At 44.3% G+C, this 24,474-nt stretch overlaps 1 protein-coding gene across 2 annotated transcripts in view; it reads right to left on the reverse strand.

Annotated features, from left to right (window-relative positions):
* PPP2R2A (protein phosphatase 2 regulatory subunit Balpha) overlaps nucleotides 1-24,474 on the reverse strand; it is a 65,330-nt gene that overhangs the window by 14,046 nt on the left and 26,810 nt on the right. The window contains exons 3-4 of one of the 2 annotated variants that reach the window (XM_079955134.1): nucleotides 7,611-7,705; nucleotides 1,315-1,480 (exon numbers count right to left, since the gene is read on the reverse strand). In XM_079955134.1, the coding sequence (XP_079811260.1) occupies nucleotides 1,315-1,480; nucleotides 7,611-7,705 (261 nt within the window). Of the gene's footprint in view, nucleotides 1-1,314; nucleotides 1,481-7,610; nucleotides 7,709-24,474 lie in introns of both variants that reach the window. The other variant, XM_079955133.1, reaches the window with a different exon arrangement.

Below are 24,474 nucleotides of genomic sequence, written 5' to 3' on the forward strand. Positions count from 1 at the left end.
GGCAGGGGGAAGACTCAGGGGACTCAGCGTCAGAAGAGTCTAGAAAGGGCAAGACCCCAGTGGACAGGCGGACCCAGAGGAGGAAAGAGCAAAGGAAGAGGTGGAGCAAGGCTAGAGTCTTAAACTGGTGTTAGGGGGGAGGAGATTCAGACGGAGCTTCAGCGGTCTAGACTCCAAGACGTAGAGCTGCGCGCCGCGGCTTTGAAATCGAAACTGATCTTCAATAAAGACTTTTGTATATAACAAGAACTGGCGTTGGTCCTTTGTGAGCTGGGACCTCGGGCAGCTCTGACACCTATGTATTTATTTCTGTTACAGTGGTACCTCGGGTTACATTCGCTTCAGGTTACAGACTCAGGTAACCCAGAAATAGTACCTCGGGTTAAGAACTTTGCTTCAGGATGAGAACAGAAATCGTGCTCTGGCGGCACGGTGGCCCCATTAGCTAAAGTGGTGTTTCAGGTTAAGAACAGTTTCAGGTTAAGAACGGACCTCCAGAATTAAGTACTTAACCTGAGGTACCACTGTACACATATTTTAGGCTTAGCAGCAGTGGGGTATGGGGACAAAGGACAGTATAAACAATGGTTCTGACTACTGTGCAGGTTACCCAGAGCAGCTTGCAGAACCATGAAAAGATGTTTTCAAGTCTAATTTCATGCCTTATAGCACAGAACTAAAGACAACAAAGAAGCCCTCTTTTTGAAGTAGGAACTCAAAAGTGCACAGCTGGTCAAGGAGCCAGAAAAGAATATCCTGCGCTTCAGATCTTACATTCAGGAATCCTGATGGGACAGACAGCAGAGCCAGACTAGGGTCTAGTGATACAGTCCCGCAGAAATTTCACCAAAGTGTTGGAGCTTCTCTCTGATTGATAACGTCAGCTAGCCAAGGAGGAAGGAGGAGCAGCACTTTGGGAGGGTGAATAAAAGGAGCAGTTTCTGAGAGAGTTGGATTTGAGATGGGAGATAGGAAGCAGGGCTGGGCAATAACTGCTTTCCAATTGTGGTACAGCAGTATATCAAAATGTCAGAAAGGAAGTGGCAAGGAAGAAGGCAGTTGCTGGTCGCTGTGTGCAGCCTCTTCCTAAGCAACTCCTCCTCCAGCACCCACCAGCCACCAACATTACATGGGGATATGAAGATAAGAGTCCTGAAGAATCAAATAGTCTAAAAAGAAGTGGGGAGGGTACACTTTTCACTCTAGCCATCAACTGCAGCTCACACCTAAATTAAGAGAATGAAGAAAAAGGAAGGCTGCACAAATAGGTCTATAGGAAGACCTGTCATAAATCAAACACTGAATGAGCCTTACCATTTGTAGACAATAAAAACTGAGCAGCATTTTTCTGGGGTAACCACCTAATTTTGTTGATCTTCTCTTCAATTTCTAAACTTTTCAAGTAGTCAAACTCTGGTTCATGGCTTTGAAAGGTACTGTAAACATTGTATTCTCCTCTGCTGTGAGATTGCGTTTTGTTCTGAAAGGGGAAGGGGAGCAGGGGGAGAGGGGAGAGAAATTGCATGGAATTCAGTGAATAACCAGTGTAGTTAATGTAGGCCACCTACAGATTACAATTAGTGTGATACAAAGAAATTAGAGCCACTTCACAGACATGAATTATTTCTGAGGCTGTCATTTAAGCAACAAACTCTTAATTGACCAATTATATGAGCTTACTGATCAATTTGCATTAATGAACACAAACATTCTGAAGCAATGAAAAAGCATTCTTTAGATCAAGGAAAGCGAATCTGTGGTCCTCCATCCCTGTCTGATTTCAAATGTGTAATAAACAGCTATTGTGCTGTAGGACACCCTATCATGACTCACAGATGCTCTTCCCTCCAAACTGCTATCTAAAGCTAAACCTCTTAGCACTTGTTTAGCCAACACCTGCAATTTCAAGAGGGTGATGAACCACACTCAAGGGCGGGAGGATGCCAACGCCATTTAAAACATCCCAGGCAGCTTTTCAAGCAGGAGGCAGGTCTGAAGCCAAATTCCAGCCCAAGGTAATTAACATTGCACTGGCATGAATCCCGCCTTATTAACAATTACGGGGCAGTATTCATTTCCTGCCTCCTAAGCTGTTCCACAATGCTCTGCACGGTTGCACTGCCGCCTCATTCCAGCCCAGGCATGACGACAGCTTTCATGTCAGGTGAATTCTACGAAGAGATCCTGTTTCAACCGATACTGCTCTGTGGAGGCGACTGGGAATCACCTGTTCTGATGGGTGGTGCTTGGCTGATACACAGGAAGCTGCCTTATATGAGGTCAGACAAACTGTCTTTCTACTCCAGTGCTATTACTGGAAACCTTGAGGATCACCTTTTCCCATAACAACCTGCTCAGGAATAAAGTTCTTCTACAGAGACCCTTCTCAGGGTGCTGCCACCAACTGAGGTCAAGCAGATAGCACCCAGCCCTCCTGTGGCGAAGTGGGTCCATGTGCCTGGCTGATAACCAGAAGTTTGCTGGTTTGAGCCCACCCAGGGATGGCTGTGGAAAGAATTCCTGCATTGCAAGGGGGGGGGCTAGATGACTCTTGGGGTCTCTTCCAACTCTGGCATTCTATGATTCTAAGAGTACTATGGAATTCCCTTCCTAGGAAAGCTCATCCAACACCCACTTTGTTGCCATATAGGTGGCAGGCCAATACATTTTTTTTATTCTCACAGGCATTTTTATAAATTGTAAAAAATGAATCAAGTGGCATTTTAAACACCAGGCCGGTGTTATTTTATCTCACCCTGTAGTTAGGATTGTTTTGAACTGATTGCTGAGTGTATGGAGTTTTTTTAAAGAGCAGACAAACATAATCTGGACAGCATCCATGCAAAAAAGAATGGACAGGATTTCATTGCGACATTCAGATGGACAGGTAAGCAATACTGACTACAGGCGAGTCCCACCTTCCAATCAACAGATAATGAACTGCTCTGGGATTTTAGGAAGATTTTATGAAAACAGACATTTCTTCCAATAAATATACTGATCTGTAGCAGCTCTTCAGAGCTTTAGTGGAACTCTTTCTCATCACCTGCTAGCTTTAATTAACTGGAAATGCCAGAGACTGAACCCAGGACAAGCCTGTATCTCACCACTGAACTTATGCCTTCTCCCACGGTCTTGCTCATGAAACGCGTAATGAACAAGACAATCCACCACAATCACGTAGGTGTGGAACAGTGTACCCCACTGTTGCACAGGGAGCATTTCATCAACACAGGTGGGAAGAGAGTGGCTCCTGCATGAACAGAGACCACGGTCTGCTCCCAGTGAGGGTTTTGACATGAATTCTGGAACAGACATTTCCTCTGAAGAAACATACGCATTTCCAGAAGCTCAATAAGCCTTTTAAACAGAGATAGGGAAACATTTGGCCCTCCAGCTGTGGCTGGGCTGCATCTCCCATCAGCCCCAGACAGCATAACCAGTGTTCAAGAATGATAGGAGTTGTAGTCCAGTAGAAGCTGGAGGGCCACAGGTTACCCATCCGTGTCTCAAAATACCTTTTCTGATTTCCCTAAGAAATAGATTTTATATATTAGATTCTTTTCAATTTCATTTATCTCAACCATAAACCACCACAAAATAGTAAGGGCAGTTTAATAATGAGAACAGATCAAACCAGCAGATAACACCAACCATAAAATACCATTTATCCAATATATGCAGTTTTGATTATATTTTGTGGCGGCCAAGCCAAGAATTGGCTGCCATCTGTTTTATAGAGTTCTTGCTAACCTTTCTGCAATTTATGTTATTTTAAGTATTAGCTTCCTGAGTTCCTTAAAGAGGTTATAATCTTAGTTGATTTAAAAACACCATACCACGAAACTGATGTTTCCTATTTCCATAAACTCCTTTCCCAAATTTGGAACCTAGTACGTGAAACCCGTTTTAATGTTTTAATTTTAATGTACTAAAAAATCAGCTTAAAAAAACCTGTTAGCCACCTTTTGTTTGCTGTCTCGGTTGTCCAGTTGAACCAGAAGGGCAGGATATAAATGTAATAAATAAATAGATACCATTGTCCCCACTAGATGGCACTAAGAGATCAAAGTAACTTGGTAAGGAAAAATCCTTACCAGAAAGAAAGAGTACAGAAAGAGAAAGTGATTGTGTAAAAAGAGAAAGGTACAAAGGCTAGAGGAGTTGCAAAGATGACTTATAAACCGTAAGAACCTCCAAGAGCTTTTTATGTAAAAACCGCCCAGTATACGTACCGATATACGATACAGTATATGTGGCGCTGTGGGTTAAACAACAGAGCCTAGGACTTGCCGATCAGAAGGTTGGCGGTTCAAATCCCCGCGACGGGGTGAGCTCCCGTTGCTCGGTCCCAGCTCCTGCCAACCTAGCAGTTCGAAAGCACGTCAAAGTGCAAGTAGATAAATAGGTACCGCTCTGGCGGGAAGGTAAACGGTGTTTCCGTGCGCTGCTCTGGTTCGCCAGAAGCGGCTTAGTCCTGCTGGCCACATGACCTGGAAGCTGTACGCTGGCTCCCTCGGCCAATAAAGCGAGATGAGCGCCGCAACCCCAGAGTCGGTCACAACTGGACCTAACGGTCAGGGGTCCCATTTCCTTTATACGTACCGAGGCAAGACATCCTAGGCAATCAGAGGAACGTAAGACTCTCTGGCTGGACCAGCCCAGTGGCTCATCTAGTTGAGTGCCCTGTGCTCACAGTGGCCAACCAGATGCCTGTGGGAAGCACACAAGCAGGACATGAGCGCAACAGCACCCTGCCTACCTGCAACTCCCAGCACCTGGTACCCAGAGCCACATTGCCTCTGACAGTGGAGGTAAGAGCACAGCCATCATGGTTAATAGCCACTGATATAGCCTTTGCCTCCATGAATCTGTCCCATCTCCTTTTAAAGCCATCTAAGTGGGTGGCGCTCACTGCCTTTTGTGGAAGCCAATTCCATAGTTTAACAATGTGCTGAGTGAAGAAGTACTTTCTTTTGTGTGCTCTGAATCCTCCAGCATGAGTTCTAGTTACAAGAAAGGGAGAAAAACCTTTCTCTATCTACTTGGTTGCACCATGTATAATTTTATGCATTTCTATCGTGTCAACTCTTATGTGTCTTTTTTTCTTAACTAAAAAAGGCCCAAAGTGATGGCTCTCCTGTCTTTTTAGGCCACAAAAGAGAGACTCTTAATTTCAGGGTTGTGGGTTCAAGTCCCACATTAGGCATAAAATTTCCTGCATTGAAGGGTGCAGAATAGATGTCCCTCGCAGTCCCTTCCAACTCTGTATTTGTATGATTCTATGAAATGAAAGGACATGGGTGGCGCTGTGGGTTAAACCACAGAGCCTAGGGCTTGCCGATCAGAAGGTCGGTGGTTCGAATCCCCGCCCCGTTGCTCGGTCCCTGCTCCTGCCAACCTAGCAGTTCGAAAGCACGTCAAAGTGCAAGTAGATAAATAGGTACTGCTCTGGCAGGAAGGTAAACGGCGTTTCCATGCGCTGCTCTGGTTCACCAGAAGCGGCTTAATCATGCTGGCCACATGACCCGGAAGCTGTACGCCGGCTCCCTCAGCCAATAAAGCGAGATGAGCACCACAACCCCAGCCATGACTTGACCTAATGGTCAGGGGTCCCTGTACCTTTACCTATGAAATGCATAAAACAGATGTGCAGTACTTTCTAAGTACTATGGTTGTCTGATGGACACCTTATGAGCACAAACTGGTTGAGTGGTTTCAAAGCCATTTTAATGAAAACAGACAAAACACTTGCTATTCATATGACATGGTATTTCCAGTGCTCATAAATGTTCAGTGCCTGTTCAAAGGCACAATATCTATTATATTTACTGCAAGAGAAAATCTATGTAGGGCAATCTATTACAGGCACAAATGTAGGCTACTTGAGAAGGATTTTAATAGGACAAAAGAAGAATGCTATTTGAAACTCAATGACTGTAGGAAAAGCATTGCTTCAGTAAGTTACACACAAAGGAGAAGGAAAAGATGCATTAGTGCTACTCCCTGGACTCCTGAGCAAGAACAATCAGAAGAATTCTTGCAGAACTATGAAGCACCTATGAAGCACCTATGAAGATGCTTAAACCTAGCTAGATCTCTGGCTCATGTAGGCTGTATAGGTGCCAGCGGAAGAAAACATTTACAACCCCTCACCTACACTGGCTGGCAGCAACTCTCCACGTATCAGACAGAAAGATATATTTCCTAATCCTGCTAATAGATAGACAGGGGTAATGGCTTCCTAGAATCTCCTGCATGAAAAGCTTGTGTTCCACCAAAAAGCATTGACTCCTTGCTGATTTAAAATTGTTTTTCAAAATATATTCAACATCTATGGAGAAATCTTATACCAACAGATTTACTTTTCCAATAATTAATAAATGGCCACCTGTTTTCAATAAATTGGTTACATCATCAATCTTCTGTAGGTTTTATACAACAGTGGTTTGGAATACACAAGCACTGGAATACATCATTCTAGATAATGGTCGGCATTATCTGTTCTGTAATACTCAGCATATAAGATAGTAAAGGAACCACTTCTTAGTATTATTATTTTTACAACAGTTTGGTGGGAAAGAAACAACAGCCCAAAGAAGCTGAACATGTAGTTTTGTTAATTAAGCTTGTTGCTCTTACAACCCTATAGATACGCAATGGGAATAAGTTACAGTGAATGAAATTGGACTTACTTCTGCAGAAAGTCACACAGGTTTGCACATTTTTTGACTGCATTCCTAATCTTTAACCAGTATTTCCTTACAATCAGTCATGGCCACCATAAATTATAAATTTCCTATGTAACATGTCCACACTGGGTTACAACAGTAGAATATCATGCTGGTACTTTTTGGCGCTGTTCTTGTTTTCAATGTATTCTCAGAGCACCATAAACTGGCCATAATTTTCAGGTAAAAGATGCAATTCCCTTTTGAAATCTATAGAGCAGGGTGGACGCAACCCGAGGGCTACATGTAGCCCTGGAGGCCTTTTTTGGTGGCCCTCAAGTAACCTTTAGCCTCGCAGTCCTCACCCCACAGCATAAGTCAGTGGTGTCCAAACTTTTTTCAAAGAGGGCCAGATTTGATGAAGTGAAGGGCTGTGAGGGCCGACTAAAGGGCCAACCAAAGTTGTTAACCTTTTTTTTAGGATTGAAGTTGTTGAGCTGCCACAGGGGCCGGATTAAACCGACCGGCAGCCCAGATTAGGCCCCGGAAAGGGACTTTGGACATGCCTGGCATAAGCGAAGCACTGGGATTTAGGAAGGAGGCATGAGGGCTCTGACAGGGTCCTAGAGTCCTCCTACCTCCTTCCCAAAGCCTACTTAGCACTTGCTCAGCTTTGGGAAGGAGGTGGGCGGGCTCTAGAACCTTGCCAGAGCCTCATGCCTCCCTCCCAAAGCCCAGTGCCTCATTTAGCTGGGTCATGAGGTCTTGGGGCGTCAAATTTTGGCCTCATTCCCCAGCCCATGTGAGAAGGCACTGTGTGGCCCATGGGTTCCGTAGTGAAGTACTCTTACAACCCACTTGATATGAAAAGTTGGACTGCCTTGATCTAGAGGAAATTGGGTTGTGGGAATGAACAGACCACACTGACACAGAACTCACCTCCTGCTCTTGTTGAAAGATAACAACTCTACCGCCTTTGTCCCCTGTTGCTAGCAATTCTCCAGAATGATTAAACTCTACTGTAGAAATTATATCTGCTGTATAATAAAGAGAGAAAAATGTATGTTAATATATTTTCTGCGTACATTTTCATGAAATACATTTACACAGCAATCAGAAAAACCTGCACTATGATGAGGCAAACTTCCTCCTGCGATTTGGATTCAAGTTCCTTCTTATCCACAAAGCTCACCTTGGGCAGTCACAATTTCTTAGCACAACCTATTTCACAGGTTTGTTGTGAGAATATAAGGCAAGAAGAATCAGCATGTATGTTGCCCTGATCTCTTTGGAAGAATAAACAAACAGTTCTAAATTGTCAGCTGCACCAACCTTGCAAGGTTGTCACGAGAATAAAATTGGGAAGGCAGGGAGAAAAGATGGGATGCACATTAATTTGAAATAAAAAAGGGCACTTGACAACTGGTACACCATGACCCAAAAAAGGGGGGGCTCAAGGAACTTGCCTAAAGGCACCATTATTTAGCAAGCTCACATTTTATTCACTTTTGTGTCAAAGGCAAAACACATAAATAGCCACCACATAAGCCTTTCCATGGAGGCGCAGGTTGCAGCCACAGCAAAGGTGGCATTTTTCCATCTCTGCCGTATTAAGCAGTTGGTCCATTGCCTTTCTCGCCCTGATGTGGCCACAGTGATCCATGCGACAGTCACCTCCAGGCTTGATTATAAAAAAAATTCCTTCCAGTAGCACCTTAAAGACCAACTAAGTTAGTTCTTGGTATGAGCTTTCGTGTGCATGCACACTTCTTCAGATAGGATTGGTATCTGAAGAAGTGTGCATGCACACGAAAGCTCATACCAAGAACTAACTTAGTTGGTCTTTAAGGTGCTACTGGAAGGAATTTTTTTTGTTTTGACTATGGCAGACCAACACGGCTACCTATCTGTAGGCTTGATTATGTAACTCGCTCTACACAGGGCTGCCCTTAAAGCTGATCCAGAAACTCCAGCGGGTGCAGAATGCTGCAACGAGGCTCCTTACAGGGTCCTTGCCGCGGGATCACATTCATCCAGTGCTTTACCAACTGCACTGGCTCCCGGTAGAGTACAGGGTCAGGTTTAAGGTGCTGGTTTTGACGTACGTATGGGACTGCCTCTCCTGGTATGCCCCGTGGAGGACCTTAAGGTCCACAAATGACAACATTTTGGAGGTCCCAGGTTGCAAGGTGGTTAGATTGGTCTCAACTAGGGCCAGGGCCTTTTCAGTACTGGTCCCAACTTGGTGGAAAACTCTGTCACAAGAGACTAAGGCCCTGCGGGACTTGACATGTTTCCGCAGGGCCTGCAAGACAGAGCTGTTCCACTTGGCCTTTGGTTTGGACTCAGTCTGATCCTTATGTTTCCCTCCCCTTATGGTCTTGATCTATCAGCTACTTTTAAAATGCATTTTAAATTGCATTTTAACCTGTATTTTAAATTGGGTGTCCCCCCCCCCCATTATGTTTTTACTGTGATTTTATTGGTGTTAGCCACCCTGAGCCCAGCTCTGGCTGGGGAGGGCGGGGTACAAATATTTTTTTAAAAAAATAAAAATATCATCATCATCATCTGACTTCAGGCATTTATCCTCATGTGACAAAACTACTGTCTGAGGGTGAAACTGGACCCACCAGTGAAGGTCCTGCAGTCCGTGGGCTGGAGAAATGTCTGCAATAGGGAAACTTTTTAAATGCAATACAAGAATGTTCTTTTTTTTGGGGGGGGGGTGCTCAGGATAGGGGACACAATGGCAGAGTCCAGCCCTCCCACTCGCTCAGTTGTTGATTGGGCAAAGGGGACATGGCAGCTGCTTCCCAGCAGCAAGCCACCCATTTGGAAGGAGCAGCCCACTGAGAAACCTTTGCACGGGCATGAAGAGCCACTCCACAGGGTGCTGAGAGGATAAAATGGGGAGATAGAGAGCAGTGCATGGCACCTTGAGGTCTCTGGAGGAAAGGCGGGATGTAACAGTAAAGGCTGCAAAGGCAAATGCATGCTCAAAGGAGCTTTGCTTGTTTCAGGATTTTTCTGCACCAATGCAGATTCATCAGTGGAGAAAGAGGCCTTTGCTCATTTCAAGATCTCACCACATTCAGTAGTCTAGCAATGGCAGGGCTGAGGAGGCGGCAGTCTGTCACTCACCTTAACCTCCCCCTCCTGCAGCCTTAACTTCCAATGATGACCACAGCCAACTGCAGTGGCGTGATGTTCACAAGGCAGCCACCACCACAGTGTAGGAAGTGGTCCACTGGTTCAGCCAGTTCAATACTAACTGCACTGACTGGCAGCAGCACTCCAGGGTTTCAAATTAGGGCCTCTCGGAGAGATGAACCAGGGACCTTCCATGTGCAAAGGCAGATGTTCCAAAAGTGAACTCCAGCTTTCCCTCCAAGTACCGCTATTCCACCTGTAAACTCCAGATTGGGGAGAGAAGCAGAAGTGGTCCCCTCACTCGCTCCCTCACATGCACACAGACATACACTGTGCTGAGGCTTTTGTCTGGGAGCATCCAAGAGGTCTGGCTACTGGCATTCTGTGAATGCGTGAGGTTTAGTCACCCACTTCCAAGGGAGAAGGAAATGAAGGACAGAGATGGGCAGAGACAAAGGAAGAAGCTGAGCAGCCCCTGGCAACTGCTCAAGCACCCCTGAAGGGTACCCACCTCACACATGGGAACGATGGGAACCTTGTGGCACAAGGCAGGTTGCCAAGAACAAAACAAGACTGTTGTATTAGGTCTCCCCACCACCACAAACTGCCTCAGCCTCAATGGTCCTGCAGTATGAGGCCAGGGGAAGGAGAACCAGAGAGGAAGATAAGAATGCATTACGTTGCTTGTTGCTAAGAGCTGGCAGTTGGCCTTTGCTAGCATTACCAATCTGCCCTTTTCTTGCAAACAGCCAAACAAAACGATTTTGCGATCTTGTAGCAGTGCAGTGATTTGAAAGCTCAAAGCCTAGAAAGTAAAGCTGAGCTGGAAAATATATATATATACAGTACAATACGTGGCATGTGTGTGTTTGCATGTATATGCACCAGGGCTGGATTTAGGTTTGATGAGGCCCTAAGCTACTGAAGGTAATGGGGCCCTTTATATGTCCAGCTGTCCTTTGTCAACAACAAATTGTCGCTGTTTTTTGTGTTGAATATATGCTATACAGTGGAACCTAACCGGTTACGAACTTAATTTGTTCTGGAGGTCCGTTCTTACCCTAAAACCGTTCCTAACATGAAGTGCACTTTCGTTAATGGGACCTTCCTGGGGCAAAGTTCGCTTCCAGGAGACCTACTTCCGGGTAAGCGGAGTTCGTTACCCGAAGTGTTTGCAATGAGGACGGTATGTAACCAGAGGTATTACTGTATGGTAATTTATGGACCTAATAGGTATCTAAAGCCATTTGCACATAACAAAATATGTATTTTATCAAAGTAGTTTTTGAACTGAAATACAATTAAGAATAAGTATATTTATAGCAAAATACAATTAAGAAGAAGTATATTTAGGAGGGGGCAAGACAGTGAGGTCCGTTCTTAACCTGAAACGGTTCTTAACCTGAGGTACCACTTTAGCTAATGGGGCCTCTCATTGCTCTTGTGCCGCCGCCACACGATTTCTGTTCTCATCCTTAAGCAAAGTTATTAACCTGAGATACTATTTCTGGGTTAGCTGAGTCTGTAACCTGAAGCGTCTGTAACCCGAGGTACCACTGTACTAGTCTTGGTATCTCCAAAGAGTGCAGAGACAGGCTCAAAGAGGCAGACTGTTTTCCACTTGGCTTGAAATTCTCTTCAGTTTCTTCTGCACCCCCAGCCACACACTGTCTAGTAAACTCACGTGTTGCCTTCTGTTCCCACCAAAGCCCACATCCTACGCCCACCAGGGCCCTTCTCCATTACACAAAGTTTCCTGATCTGCCAGGCAAAAGCCCCTCTGTTCCGGGCTCCATCCACTGGGTCACAGAAGCCCTGGAGACACAGGCTTATTTTCAAAGAACTCCAAACATTCCTCAGGGACTGGAAATGATTCCTTATTGGTCTCCTTGGCAGAGCCCATGTAGAAAACCACTTTTACACTCCAAAATCCTCAACCTCTGATATATAAAGTCAAAAGCTAAGTTTTAACCTGAAAATACACTCTTCTGTGTCCTGTGAACTGCTGAGCATGTAGTAATGAAACTGTTGACTACCCCTTTAATATCATCTCAGCTTACCATTTAAACTATTTTATATTTTCCAATTTATTTGCAGAAGGATCTCTCTGAACTCTTAATTATCTCTAACTGCTACTTGGCTCCAGTTCATGTTTCTGTATTTGTTTTCAAGGGTCCTTTGCAAACAGTGACCTGGTTCAGAAATCATGCCAGGATATAAATAAGGAATCTTAACTGTGCCTTTGGTATGAAATTGTATATCTGTGATCCAACAGCAACCCAAAAGCAGAAATTGTGTCTGGAAGCAGGTTGCCAAATATGGTGTGCGCTAACTATGGTTTGGAAGGATGTCTGAATGGACAACCCATGAACACTCTGGAGTGCTCAGCAGACAGAAAATGAGACCAGACGTGCAAGCACCTTTGAACCATGGCATGCCTGTATGCTTAGAGACTAAAATCATGGTTAAATTCTAAACTCAAATTAGAACAAGTCATGGTCTAAGCTGAGGCAACATACTTAAATCCAAAACATTTACACCAGATAGTTCCTTGATTTGAGGATATTCTTCATTTGAAGCATCAAGCATATATCTTGGTTTGAAGTAGTAAAAAGGTAAAGGTAAAGTACCGCTGGACAGTAAAGTCCAGTCAAACTTGACTATGGGGTGTGGCGCTCATCTCGCTTTCAGGCTGAGGGAGCTGGCGTTTGTCCACAGACAGCTTTCCAGGTCATGTGGCCAGCATGACTAAACTGCTTCTGGTGCAATGGAACACTGTAACGGAAGCCAGATTGTACGGAAACACCATTCATCTTCCTGCCACAGCAGTACCTATTTATCTACTTGCACTGGTATGCTTTAGAACTGCTAGGTTGGCAGAAGCTGGGGCAGAGCAACGGGAGCTCACCCCATCATGCAGATTCGAACTGCTGACCCAACAGCAAGCCCAAGTGGCTCAGAGGTTAAGACCACAGTGCCACCTGAGTCCCTGATTTGAAGTACAGCCTGCCTCATTAGTGTGGATCATTGGCTTTAAAAGGGGATTGGGCAAATTCAATGGAGGGTAGGACTATCAACGGCTACTAATCATGATGGCTATCCAAGGTCAAAGGCAGCATGGCTCTGAATAACAGCTGCTGGGGAATAACAGCAGGAGAGGCTATTGCCCTGATGTCCTGCTTGTGGACTTTCCATAGGCATCTAGTTTGTCACTTTGGGAAACAAGATGCTGGATGGGTCTTTGGTCTTGTTCGGTATGGCACTACTTAACTGCTAAGACAGTGATGCAACTGAGCATGCTTTTACAATCCTGCCTGGAAATGCTGCCGTACTACTACTGGCAGGGCGACCAAGAACAGTAAAATTGTCTGCATTGAAGAACTGAGCCAACCTTGCAAGGGGGAGGGGAGGGGGAAAGAGAGAAAGGAGGGATGCCAATGTGCCTCCAACAGGACACAGCTCAAAATTGGCTTTGGAAACTAATGCAGGATGGCACCATGCTATAAAGCCAATGTATTGACAGAAAGAAAATGCTCTGAAAAGAGCTAAATCACCTAATGTGTACTTTGTGCAGGCAGTTAAGATGAGTCGGTAAAACCACTGAGTGCCTATTTTATACAGCATCTTGAAGGGAAAGTTGGGGGGACGGGGACGACTACCAACAGAATATCAAAACATTATTATGATCTCACCAAGAAATAAGACCCAGGAACCTCTCAAGTGAACCTGGAGGACAACACCCCAAGGCTTGTTGGCTTAAAACTTTTCTGGTATTGAAACTGGTCATTAACATATTGCAGGAGCTTCTCATGGTTTTCTCCAGCTGCCTATTGTTCAATACAGATTTTGTAATTCATGGGGCGTGGAACTTTCTCTTAAAAGCTTCACTTTAAGCAACAAATCTATCGGGGGGGGGTGTTGTCAATGGTCCCTTCGGGCATCACCTTGCAGCACTGGGATTTGTGCTGGCTTACAAGCAGGTGCAATTCCCAAATCCATCTATCAAAATCAGCATTCCCTCACATTCCCATCCCCATGTTCTCCAGTTAAACCCAACATGAATATCTCTGATTGGTCCACTACACGATTTCCCTTCCCGGTGTAGGTGAAACTGACAGGGCTTTTTTCCCCCTAAAATGAACTGGACCAATTTAAAAAAAGAAAATTTACTGCAGTGCTACAACTGAAAGTTAACACATCAGCAGATCTTAGCTTTTCAATTAAAATTAATCCAAAAGGCAACTTGCTTTTCCTTTGTGGACAAGCCTTCAACCTACTATATCTCAAAGGGGTGGGGGAACATGAAGCTGCAAGGCTAAACAGAATGATAACTACAACACACAGTACCAAACTACTCTACCCATAAATAAGCCACTAGAGCAGTAACTAGGCAAGCATTTGGAAGCAAAGAAACTCACCGTTAAAAATAGTGCATTCCCATACCTTGGTCAAAGAAACAAGCGGACATCAAGGCACTGGTGTTGAACTGGATGGATTTAATTGTGTTTGAGAACTGACAAGGGAAGCATTTCATCTTCCGCAGCACACCGATTTGCTTGTGTATTTTCATCTGTGTTAACACCCTTGCTGCCAAACAAAATGAATGCGACTCTTTTCTTTGAAATGGTAACTGGTATCTCAGTGATAATTACAGGGGAGGTTATTTTCGTCCTTCAGTGCTGCAACGGGCAACAGAGAATCCAGAGAACGTGCCACTTCCTGGAGTCTCCTCCCCTCTGTGCATGCTATTTTTTGCTACAGTCTCTAGGTGGGGGCCTTGCAACCGCACAGGGCTGCTCACACCACTGCCCAGGAGCCTGCAAAGCGATCCCTGCCACAAGGAGGACGTAAAGGCAAAGGACGAACAGCAGAGAAGCCAGTGTCCCTGAAGTGTGTCACAGCACTCAAATATGCACAGCATCCGATATAATGTGGAGCATGCTCTTCCTTGTGCTCACAATCCAACACAAACAAAATAAATCACTGAGAGAGAGACAACAGCCATCTAGCACTGCACACCAGCTGATATACCTTGAAAGCGAAGGTCAAATCAATGAAGACAACCTGCTGACAGATCCACCAGAAGTCACACCAGGAAAGCACATGATCCATCTTCCCTTTAAATAAGCCGACATTGGACATTTTTTTCTTAACAGCAGGTGCCTCAGGAGTCCAAGACAGCCTTGAATAGAACCAGCAATTGGGGGCTGCTCCTGAGCCCTGAACCATTATCTGTCCTTCATGACCCCATGGTCTCCCACCCCACTCCGCCCATCAATTGTGCCTCGTTATCTTTCCTCTCTTGGGAAAGATGGAGGGCACAAGGAGAAGGGGGCGACAGAGGACGAGATGGTTGGATAGTGTTTTCGAGGTTACCAGCATGAGTCTGACCAAGCTGCGGGGGGCAGTGGAGGACAGGAGTGCCTGGCGTTCTCTGGTCCATGGGGTCACGAAGAGTCGGACACGACTAAACGACTAAACAACAACATCTTTCCTCTCACATTTTATCACTCCCTGCTGAAGTGCAGTGTAATCGGAAGCATGTGGATGAAGACATTCTATGGAAGTCTGCATAATCAGAGTCAGGTCTTCTTGTGTAAAACTCTACCCCTAAGGAGCCATAAATCTCACCCACCCCAGTAAGACCTTTCTTATGGAAGTCATAGAAAATACAACACACATGTTTTAAGGCAGGAATGGGGAGACCTTTTTCAGCCCAAAGGCCACATTTCACTGTACTCCAGGCTATGTTCTGAGCAGTGCTAGAAACCAGCCAGGTGCCAGGTTCCCGAGATTCTTGCATTGGACTAGATGATCCTTGGGGTCCCAAATCTGCAATTCTATGAAAAAGGCTGTGAGGGTGTGTGCGGAAGCAGGGTGTGGTTTAATGAGACAGTCCCAAGGGCCAGATAGAGAACCAGAGCTCTGTGTTTGGCCCCTAGAGCCTGAGGTGCCCTCCTCTCCATTTCAAGGAATGAAGACCCAGCTTTAACAAACGTTTCAAGGCCCATGATATCTAAAGCAGTTCTAGGCAACATGGTGCTTGCCAGATATTGTGGACTACAGCTTCCATCATCCTCAAACAGCGGCTGATGGGACTCATAGTTTGTAACAAATAGAACAAGGGTTCCCAATATGTGGTATATCAGGGGTCCCCCAACTAAGGCCCACAGGCTCATAAATCCAGCCCGCTAGCTGAAACACCATGCCAGGTTTCTGAAGGGCTGTCACATGGAGGAGGGAACATGCTTGTTTTCTCCTGCTCTGGAGGATAGGACTTCAATGGCTTCAAGTTACAAGAAATGAGATTCCAACTTAACATTTGGAAAAACTTTCTGCCAGTAAAAGCTGTTTGGCAGTGGAACAGACTCCCACAAGAGGTGGTGGACTCTCCTTCCTTGGAGGTTTTTAAACAGAGTTTGGAAGGCCACCTGTCATGGATGCTTTAGCTGAGATTCCTGCACTGCAGGGGGTTGGACTAGATGACCCCTGGGTCCCTTCCAACTCATAGATCTGTGATTCCCCCACAGAGTAAGTTTTGTATGTGAAAATGGATCAAATTTGTTTTTTATTAGCTAATATATTGCTCATCTTTCTAACTGTTTCAAGAGTCATTTGAACTTTCAAATATTTTTATCTTAATACTGTCCGAACAATTAAAGTTGCTATATATGTGTACTCTAAAGACTGACCAAGTTGGGAAATTACGATCATCAGCAGGTCTCCAACATTTAAGACATCAATAGATAATTTTATTGTTTTATCTATTTTGTAAATCGTTTTGAAGTTTTTTTTCTACAATCAAGCAGTATATAATTTTAAGGAAATAAATAAATAAACAAATCGGGGCTTGCTTTTGACCATATTCCCCCATGGAGCATTTAATGTATCCATACCACCAGAAGACTGAACTGGCATGGGGGAGAGAACACAGAGGTTGATTTCAGGACACAAAACTGAGGAGTGAAAACAAAACACCTTGCAATTGGTTGGGAATCGGAGCACAATCAGCACAGCTATGAATGCAAGGTGTACAGCAGTTGAGGGTAACCTCTGGCCCTCGAAATGTTGCTGATCCAAAACTCCCACTATCCCTGTGCTTGCTAGAGCTGATGGGAGTTGTAGTTTCGCAGAATCTGAAGGGCCAAAGGTTCAGCACACCAGATGTATAGGAACACTGTGGTATAATACTTGGGAGGGTGTGGAGAGGTAGAGAGAGGTGGAAAAAGTTTCCAAAATTGGCTCAAATCAGGCAAGTCACATGACTCACTATACCTTACAGAAGGCTTCCTCAACCTCGGCCCTCCAGATGTTTTTGGCCTACAACTCCCATGATCCCTAGCTAGCAGACCCAGTGGTCAGGGATGCTGGGAACTGTAGTCTCAAAAAATCTGGAGGGCTGAGATTGAGGAAGCCTGCCTTACAGAATAAAACTAGGTATCAGATGATCAAACATTTCGCATGTTTAAGAGTGCGGCAGTTCTGCATTTCAGTGAGGTTTGCATACAAGAAGCAGTTTGATGGACTTTGTTTTGGGACACTCACGTCTGCCTCAGTTTGATATGTTTGAATGCAGACACTGATGTATTTAGAACTATCTGCCTGACAGTTAAATCCTTTATATAGAAACTCTTGTGCACTGAGAATTATTTCAAAATCCAGTCCAGTTCCCACACCTGTCCAAACTTCATAACTGCCAAATCGTAAGCTGGTAAGTGGGACTCGCCTAGAAAGGGCAACTTGTAACACCTGACTTTCCATACACAGCATGTGAGAAAGTGCCACTGATGCCTTTGCAGACATAGTTATTCTTGATACTGTAGTATATTTGGCAGGTACTGACATCTTCATCTAAATGTCACTCTTTTGAACAACGATCTTACTAACAATATGAAGACTGCTTCCTTACATTTTTAAGGTGGACCCATGAAATATTAGTGTAAACAAAAGATGTGCATAAATGCACAGTGTATTTGCAAGAGCATGTGCTACATGCATATGTGCCAAGAAGCTGGAACTTCTTCCCCACTCCCTGGTTCCTATGACTGGCCCCTCTGGGTGGCACATATTAATGCAATATCACCAAACCTTGGTGGTTTAATAAATATCATGGTACTAAGTGTGGCTAACATGTTATGATTATCTCAACATATAACCCAAAAAAATGTTCAGAGAACAAGATTTGAAATGAATACATGTTAACATCCAAGTATGTATGTATTCCTTACACAGAGACTCTGACCTTTGTTAACTTTGGATATTTTCAGTCCTGTGTGTCAAACTTTTGCTGGGTCAGCATCAATGCTGGAAGGCATCTGATAACGGGCATGTCCAGCAATACATTCTTTTTGGTCTGAATTTAATGCCCCTATAAATTTTGTATTGCGAAAATCCTCAATATTTGCTAAGTGCCCAAGGCCTTTTAAATTATATTCCTGTAGTGAAGATGGCAAGAGCCATGGCTGCACTGAGCTCCTAGGGATTCATCAACTGTGCTGTCTGACTGGTTCCCCACGCCACCAACACCGCTGCTACAAACAAGGGGGAGCCAGGGGTGCCCAACGCAAAAACCGAGGAGGCCATGTGGAGGGTGTCGTCGTCCCCCCCCCCAATGATCTCGGCCCCACCAGGACTGAGATCGACCCATCAACAACCCAACAAAGCTCAGAGGCCCAGAGGCCTCCGGAGCTGAACAAAAAACTCACAGCAGAGCCCCGATCACTCACCAACCGCTGCTGCTGCCGCCACAGCCACTACCACTGCAGCCACCAAGGAAAAAGGAAAGAGGAGACCAGGAGAACCAGGGAGGCTGTGAGGAAGAGCACAACTAAATCTAAAAAACTTTTTTAAAAATTAAAAAGGCGGTGCCCATTAAGGAGGTCTGAACCAGAAGAGGCCACTTCCTCAGACAGACCACCGCCTCAGTCCAGGCCTCATGCGCCCTGCAGTGGAGCCAAAACCACCTGTGAGCCAAACTACTGTGGTTTATGTGTGTGTGTGTTTTTTGTTCTTTTAAAAATCCTTTATTCTTATTTTTTCATTTCCCCCTTGCCTTCTCACTATTATTATCATCACTTTTTAATGTTTTTTTTATTTAAACACCTCGTTTTAACTTTTAAAGTTTCTACTCTTTCCATACCCCTTTCCCCCCTCCCCCCTGAATAAATAAAATATTATATACCTATATACATATATTTCCCCATCCATTTTCAACAGTACTTTTTTGGTTTTTTTATCTCTTTGCTGTCATACTATAACTTGAATCACCACCACAATTTTTGGTTTTTAATACAATCCTGCTAGCATTTAATTTTAAATTCTTAGCTGTGAACTCCTAACCCCACACCCCAATCTTGACTCCAGTATCTCATTTGTGTGCATGTGTGTGAGTGTGTATTCACATACAACCCCATCCCCAGATTTAAGGGGTGCGAGAGGAGCAGAGAGGGTGGAATGCTCTGTTGCAGAAGCAAAAATCCTTGCACTTGAGGGAGCATTTGCATACTGCTATTCTGGATATGACCCTTGCTATTAGAAATAGAAGAACATTTGGAAAACATAGAGCAGAATTTGGCAACCTTTCTGCCATGGGCGTAGCCAAGGGGCACTGGGAGAGGCAGCTGCCCTCCCCCCCCAAAATCAATAAAAACACATAGCAAACTGAGTTGATGTCCCCCCTAACAAAAGGCCTGGCTACGCCCAGACTCTGCTCCACAGAGCTTTGTGTAAAAGGACAATCTGCCTTAACTGGAGGAGGGAAGCGATAAGAAGCCGGGTGGACAAAAAACATGAATGCCATAAATGGCAATCTTTAAACGGATGCAGGAGGCTTGTGGAGAATGAGGAGGCCCACAGAGAAGCCAGGGCAATAGTGAGCCATTGTCCGGCAGGCTTCAGCACAAAGCTTTTAATGCAGTCATTTTTAAGGGGAAGGAGGAACATAAGAGAGCGGGGGAGGGAGCCTTGATCAAAGACTAGCATAATGAAAACTGTGTGCCATGTTAGAATTGAATTACAGATAAACTTGTGACCTGTTCTTGGACAGCACACAGATGGGTGTGTCTGAGTACAGCAAGGCTAAGGAACCTCAAGTGAATAGCTCTCCATTTCAAGTCTTAAAGGCAGCAAAGGAATATCTTACGGCTGCCACCTGAAAAGCCAAACCATTAAAAACAGAGCAGACCTCGCTCTCTTAGCCACATATGCTTGATACACAGCAAGAATCAGGGCAGTATCCTTCCCAGAAAACAACAAACATTTGGGCTATAAGGGAGGATGGTTTCTAGTCGTGGTGAATGACAAACCCAGACAGGTCCACGCACTTTCCCCAGTATTTTAAAGCAGTGTTAGAAACTCTGATATATGAGCAAGGCACCAAATGGTTCCTTAAATCAAGGTTACAGTCACCAAAACAGAATGTCTAGTTGCCATTTTGGGGTGAGATGGCTCTAAAGTCTTACTCTCCAAATGATGGACCGATTGTGATTGATTATCAGTTAAACACCTGGCTAGCTCAGATGACTACCTGGAACTAGGTTAAGAACTTTGAGAACTTAAGGAAGAAAAGTCACTTGATCCAGGGATAGTCCATGTATATATTCGCCTATTCCTACCTCGTTTTCTTAATGGTGACAAGGACCATTTATAATGTAGGAATAGTCTTCACAACAGTGAGCAGGGCAGTGGGGTGGGGTAAATGAAGACAAGCAACAACAATTAACTATAACTGCTCCTGCTCAGGCTGCACAGAAAATTTATTCTGACTGTGCCGATAAAATATAACCGACAGAATTCTACAAGATGTGGTATTAGTGTGTGAAAGCAGTCAAGATCAAATGATTCCTAGGCATGTACCTAAGCAATTATGTGGGCTTCTACCATTTCCCCTTCCAACAGGAAGTTCTCAGGCTTCAACAAATTATGTTATGGGGAACAGCTGGAGTGACATGGAGGAAGAAGCATGGTCCTTTGGATCTGTCACCATGTTTTAAAAATAAAGAAGTTATCTAGTTAACTATTCATCATTATATTCACTCTCATCAGACTTATTCCACAAGAATAATAATTGATGACATCAATCTGCACAATATGTAGCTGAATAAGTTCAAAGTAACTGAGCCAGTTTTAAAACCATTTTACGTTAATGTCTGCATCAGATCTGAACAGGATGAGACAGTATGGCAGATGTAAGCTTGTCTGTGGGGAGAGGAGATGCTAGTGTCTGCTCAGAAACCCAAACTGATCTTGGTTAGGCTTCTAATTGCCAAGAAATAGGAATACCTCCCTTTGAAGTCATCATACTCCCAATCAACCTAGGAATATTAGCTGAACAAAGCACTATGGCCCTTTAGCACCCCAACATGTCTAATTCTTTAGGACCCACACATGCCAGGTTGCCTCCCATACAGCAGCTGCCCTTCTCAAACATTCATTTTGAGAATGCCAAAGTGCGGTGTACTAATGAAATAAATGTTATGCCCAGCTTCATCTGCCCAATTTACTCCAGCAGTAGAATGCATGAGATGTGGCACTCGTCGGGTGCTCCAGACATTAATATTGTTCCTTGATTAACAGAAAGGCCACATTTGCATACTGAACAGCAAATACACAAATACTATTTGCAGAAGTTGCATCAGTTATTCTGCACACACATAAAAGTATACACAATTCTGCTTTCTCATCCTAACCATGCCTACTCAGAAGCAGTGTTCAAAATTAGTCCGGCGCCAGTCGCATTTTGCAACAGGCAGCTGGGCTTTTTGCCGATGTCCAGGCACCATATTTTGTGCCTTGGCGGCGGCAGCAAGAGGTATCGCTGTCGCTGCTGGTGCAGAGCCATTTGTGGCTGCCACCAGGAGCCCCGCCAGCGCTGTGAATGCAGAGCTGCTCGCTCTGCTTCTGCAACTTCAGCAAGACCAGTGACTGCAAGATGTCTGCAGCCCAGTGTTTGGGCTCATGGATGCACTGAGATAAACAGGCACCAATTAAAATAAAGTAAACAGGCACCCATGACAGCAGGATTTATCCCGCATTCATCAGCTGATGATAAGGGTCAAATTCTGCTTAATTCAGCAGAATTCAGTGCAAGCCCCTTCCTGAATTATGGGTCTTGATCCTGAATCAGTTCCTATTCTGAGTCTTCAAAGTGCCAAGTCATTGTGATGTCAGGCGACAGATAGGCAGGTGTCTCTGCCCACGTGTCAAACAATCTTGATGAAGATATGGCTCATGCAGCCAAAAATGTTCTCCACTTCTGACATGCATCCACAGTTTTGCTCAAGGGGATTCTTATGCCTTTAAGGTTCAGAGAAGATAAATGCATAACCGCAGTTACCCTTTAATTATGTACCGTCTTATGAAATGAGCTGGTGCCACAGTTGTAAAATTCAGAGCACCACCATTTGCTTATATAAAACCAAACATTTGTCTTGACAGAGCTGCATGTTTTCATGACATGGCATCTTGGATGCTTGAGGGTGCTGGCACTTGTAAACATCCCTCCCCTAAACGTATTTCCCAAGGGCCTTCAATTTAAGGAGAGTTCATTTAACTGATTCATCTGTTTGTTTTAATTTCAAGACAGCCAAGACTTCATTTTGTTGTAATTCTGAACTCAAATTAGGTATTTGTGGAAATCCTAAACAACTTTCCTGCAATAAGAGGATATTCTATTATTTACTCAAAATATAGACTGGTTGGTCATCTAGCCAATAAATACCAAATAGCATCCCCTTCCATAGAAATAAGATGTGCCTGAGACTTCCTGGAGTGACTCGTAACAGGTTATACCAAAGAAGCTGACTGATCTTGAAATCGTAATAGGTTTGAAACTGCAAAAAGAAATCATCTTAGTTATTCTGATCTTTACAGTCTGGCTACATGAAGTGGGTGTAACTTTGCAAGCAGAAAATGACTGTGGGTAATTCATAATTAAATAGTGCTTAGCAATCACTGAAGTGCTTTCAAGTGTTCAAAAAACTTCAAACACATCATTTCAGTAATTCTTACAACCACCCTGTAAGGTATGCCAATACCATCCCAATCTCCATATTACAGGCTTGAGGTTGAGAGTGATTTTCTTATGCTACCTCTACTGAGCTCATGGCAGTGATGCAAATCGCACCAGGGACTTTCAGATTCAAAGCTCCTTAGTCATTATGATTTAGTTTATGCCAAACCAAGGTTAAGGAAGTTTAACCAATTTGTGATGATTTCTGAATTACAAAACCATGGTTTCTTATTAGGCAGCAAACAACTATCAGAAACCACAGAGAGTATCCAATGAAGTCTCTGCTTCTGCAAGGATTTGCACTCACACAACAACCACCCCTCCCTCTGCTCTCCCTATATGCTCCGGCGCCCTCCTCCAATCTGCACAGGGGTGAGAAGCAGCACACAGAAAGAGGGGGCAGGTCCATTGGCATGATACCTAAATTAACAAATCATCACTATGGTCATCTACAGAGGCAGAAAGGAATAGAGAAACCTGGGGAGGAGCATTCGGCCCTCAGAGTTGGGAGGTTCCCCACCCCCTATACTGAACACCACAAGGGCTTCCAAATCCATCTGTGCTGTTATACTAGCTTCCAAACACCTTTTACCGCTGAATGTAAAATGTGCAAAACCTGTTGAGTGTGGTTTTGCTGACATTCATATTGCTCATGTTTGCAAAACTGAACTGAATTTGTTCAATAGTTTACTCAGAACTGCAGAACTAGATTATTTTAAGCATATGAACACAGTTAAACACAAATCTTGATAATTTTAGCCATGCTATTTGGTCACTTGAAAAAGGATCACCACTGGCTGATTAAATTCTGCTGACCAGCACATAGTTAGAAAAAACAAACCCTTGTACACTATTAGAAATATGTAACCTTTTTTGTAAAGTCATCAACAGGATGGCTGGGATGCACCATCAATGTCATGGGCTGGAGGGAAGTGGTTGCCACACTCACATTTGCACACAATCTGTTGCTCTGATCCTGTTCAAAAATCTGACATTTGGCCAGTTCACCTTTAGAGTTGAGCCAGTGGTGGGGAAGCTGTGCACCATGTCATAGTTTCGGATTATAAGTCTGGGGGAGCCCTGAGCTTCCATGCTTCGTTTTCTCATTCATGACCATGAGAAGGAAGAGACTGGAAACACCCACTTCCAGGTTTAACACAAGCTTCATTGCCATGGTGCCATCACACCCGACAAGGACATTTTGCAGCTGATTTAAGCAGAGACTTGTCAAGATGCTGATGCCGATTCCTCACCTTGGGCCATGGTTGCTGGGCCTGATGGCAGTTGGAGTCCAGCAACATCAGGAGAGCCACAAGTTCCCCACCCCTGACAGATCTACATCATATATTCAATGCACACCCAATGCACATGATTCCTCCCCCTTCACAAGGAATCCTGGGAACTGTAGTCTGTTAAGAGTGCTGGTAATTGTGTCTCTGTGGGGTGGGAGAGAACTACATTTCCTAGGACTCTTTGGAGGAAGAAATGTTCTTTAAATATACATTGTACGTTTTCTAAATGTAGTGTGGATCTGCCCAAACTGTAGTTTAGAGTTGTCAAATTTTAGTTTAGGGTTGTCTCATCTGAACTGGGGTTAACTCAAGCAGGTGTCTCCAGTCACCTCCTGTGGCCTGTGCCAGA

The sequence above is a fragment of the Podarcis cretensis genome (assembly GCF_951804945.1).
Source record: "Podarcis cretensis genome assembly, chromosome: 15".
Taxonomy (NCBI): domain Eukaryota; kingdom Metazoa; phylum Chordata; class Lepidosauria; order Squamata; family Lacertidae; genus Podarcis; species Podarcis cretensis.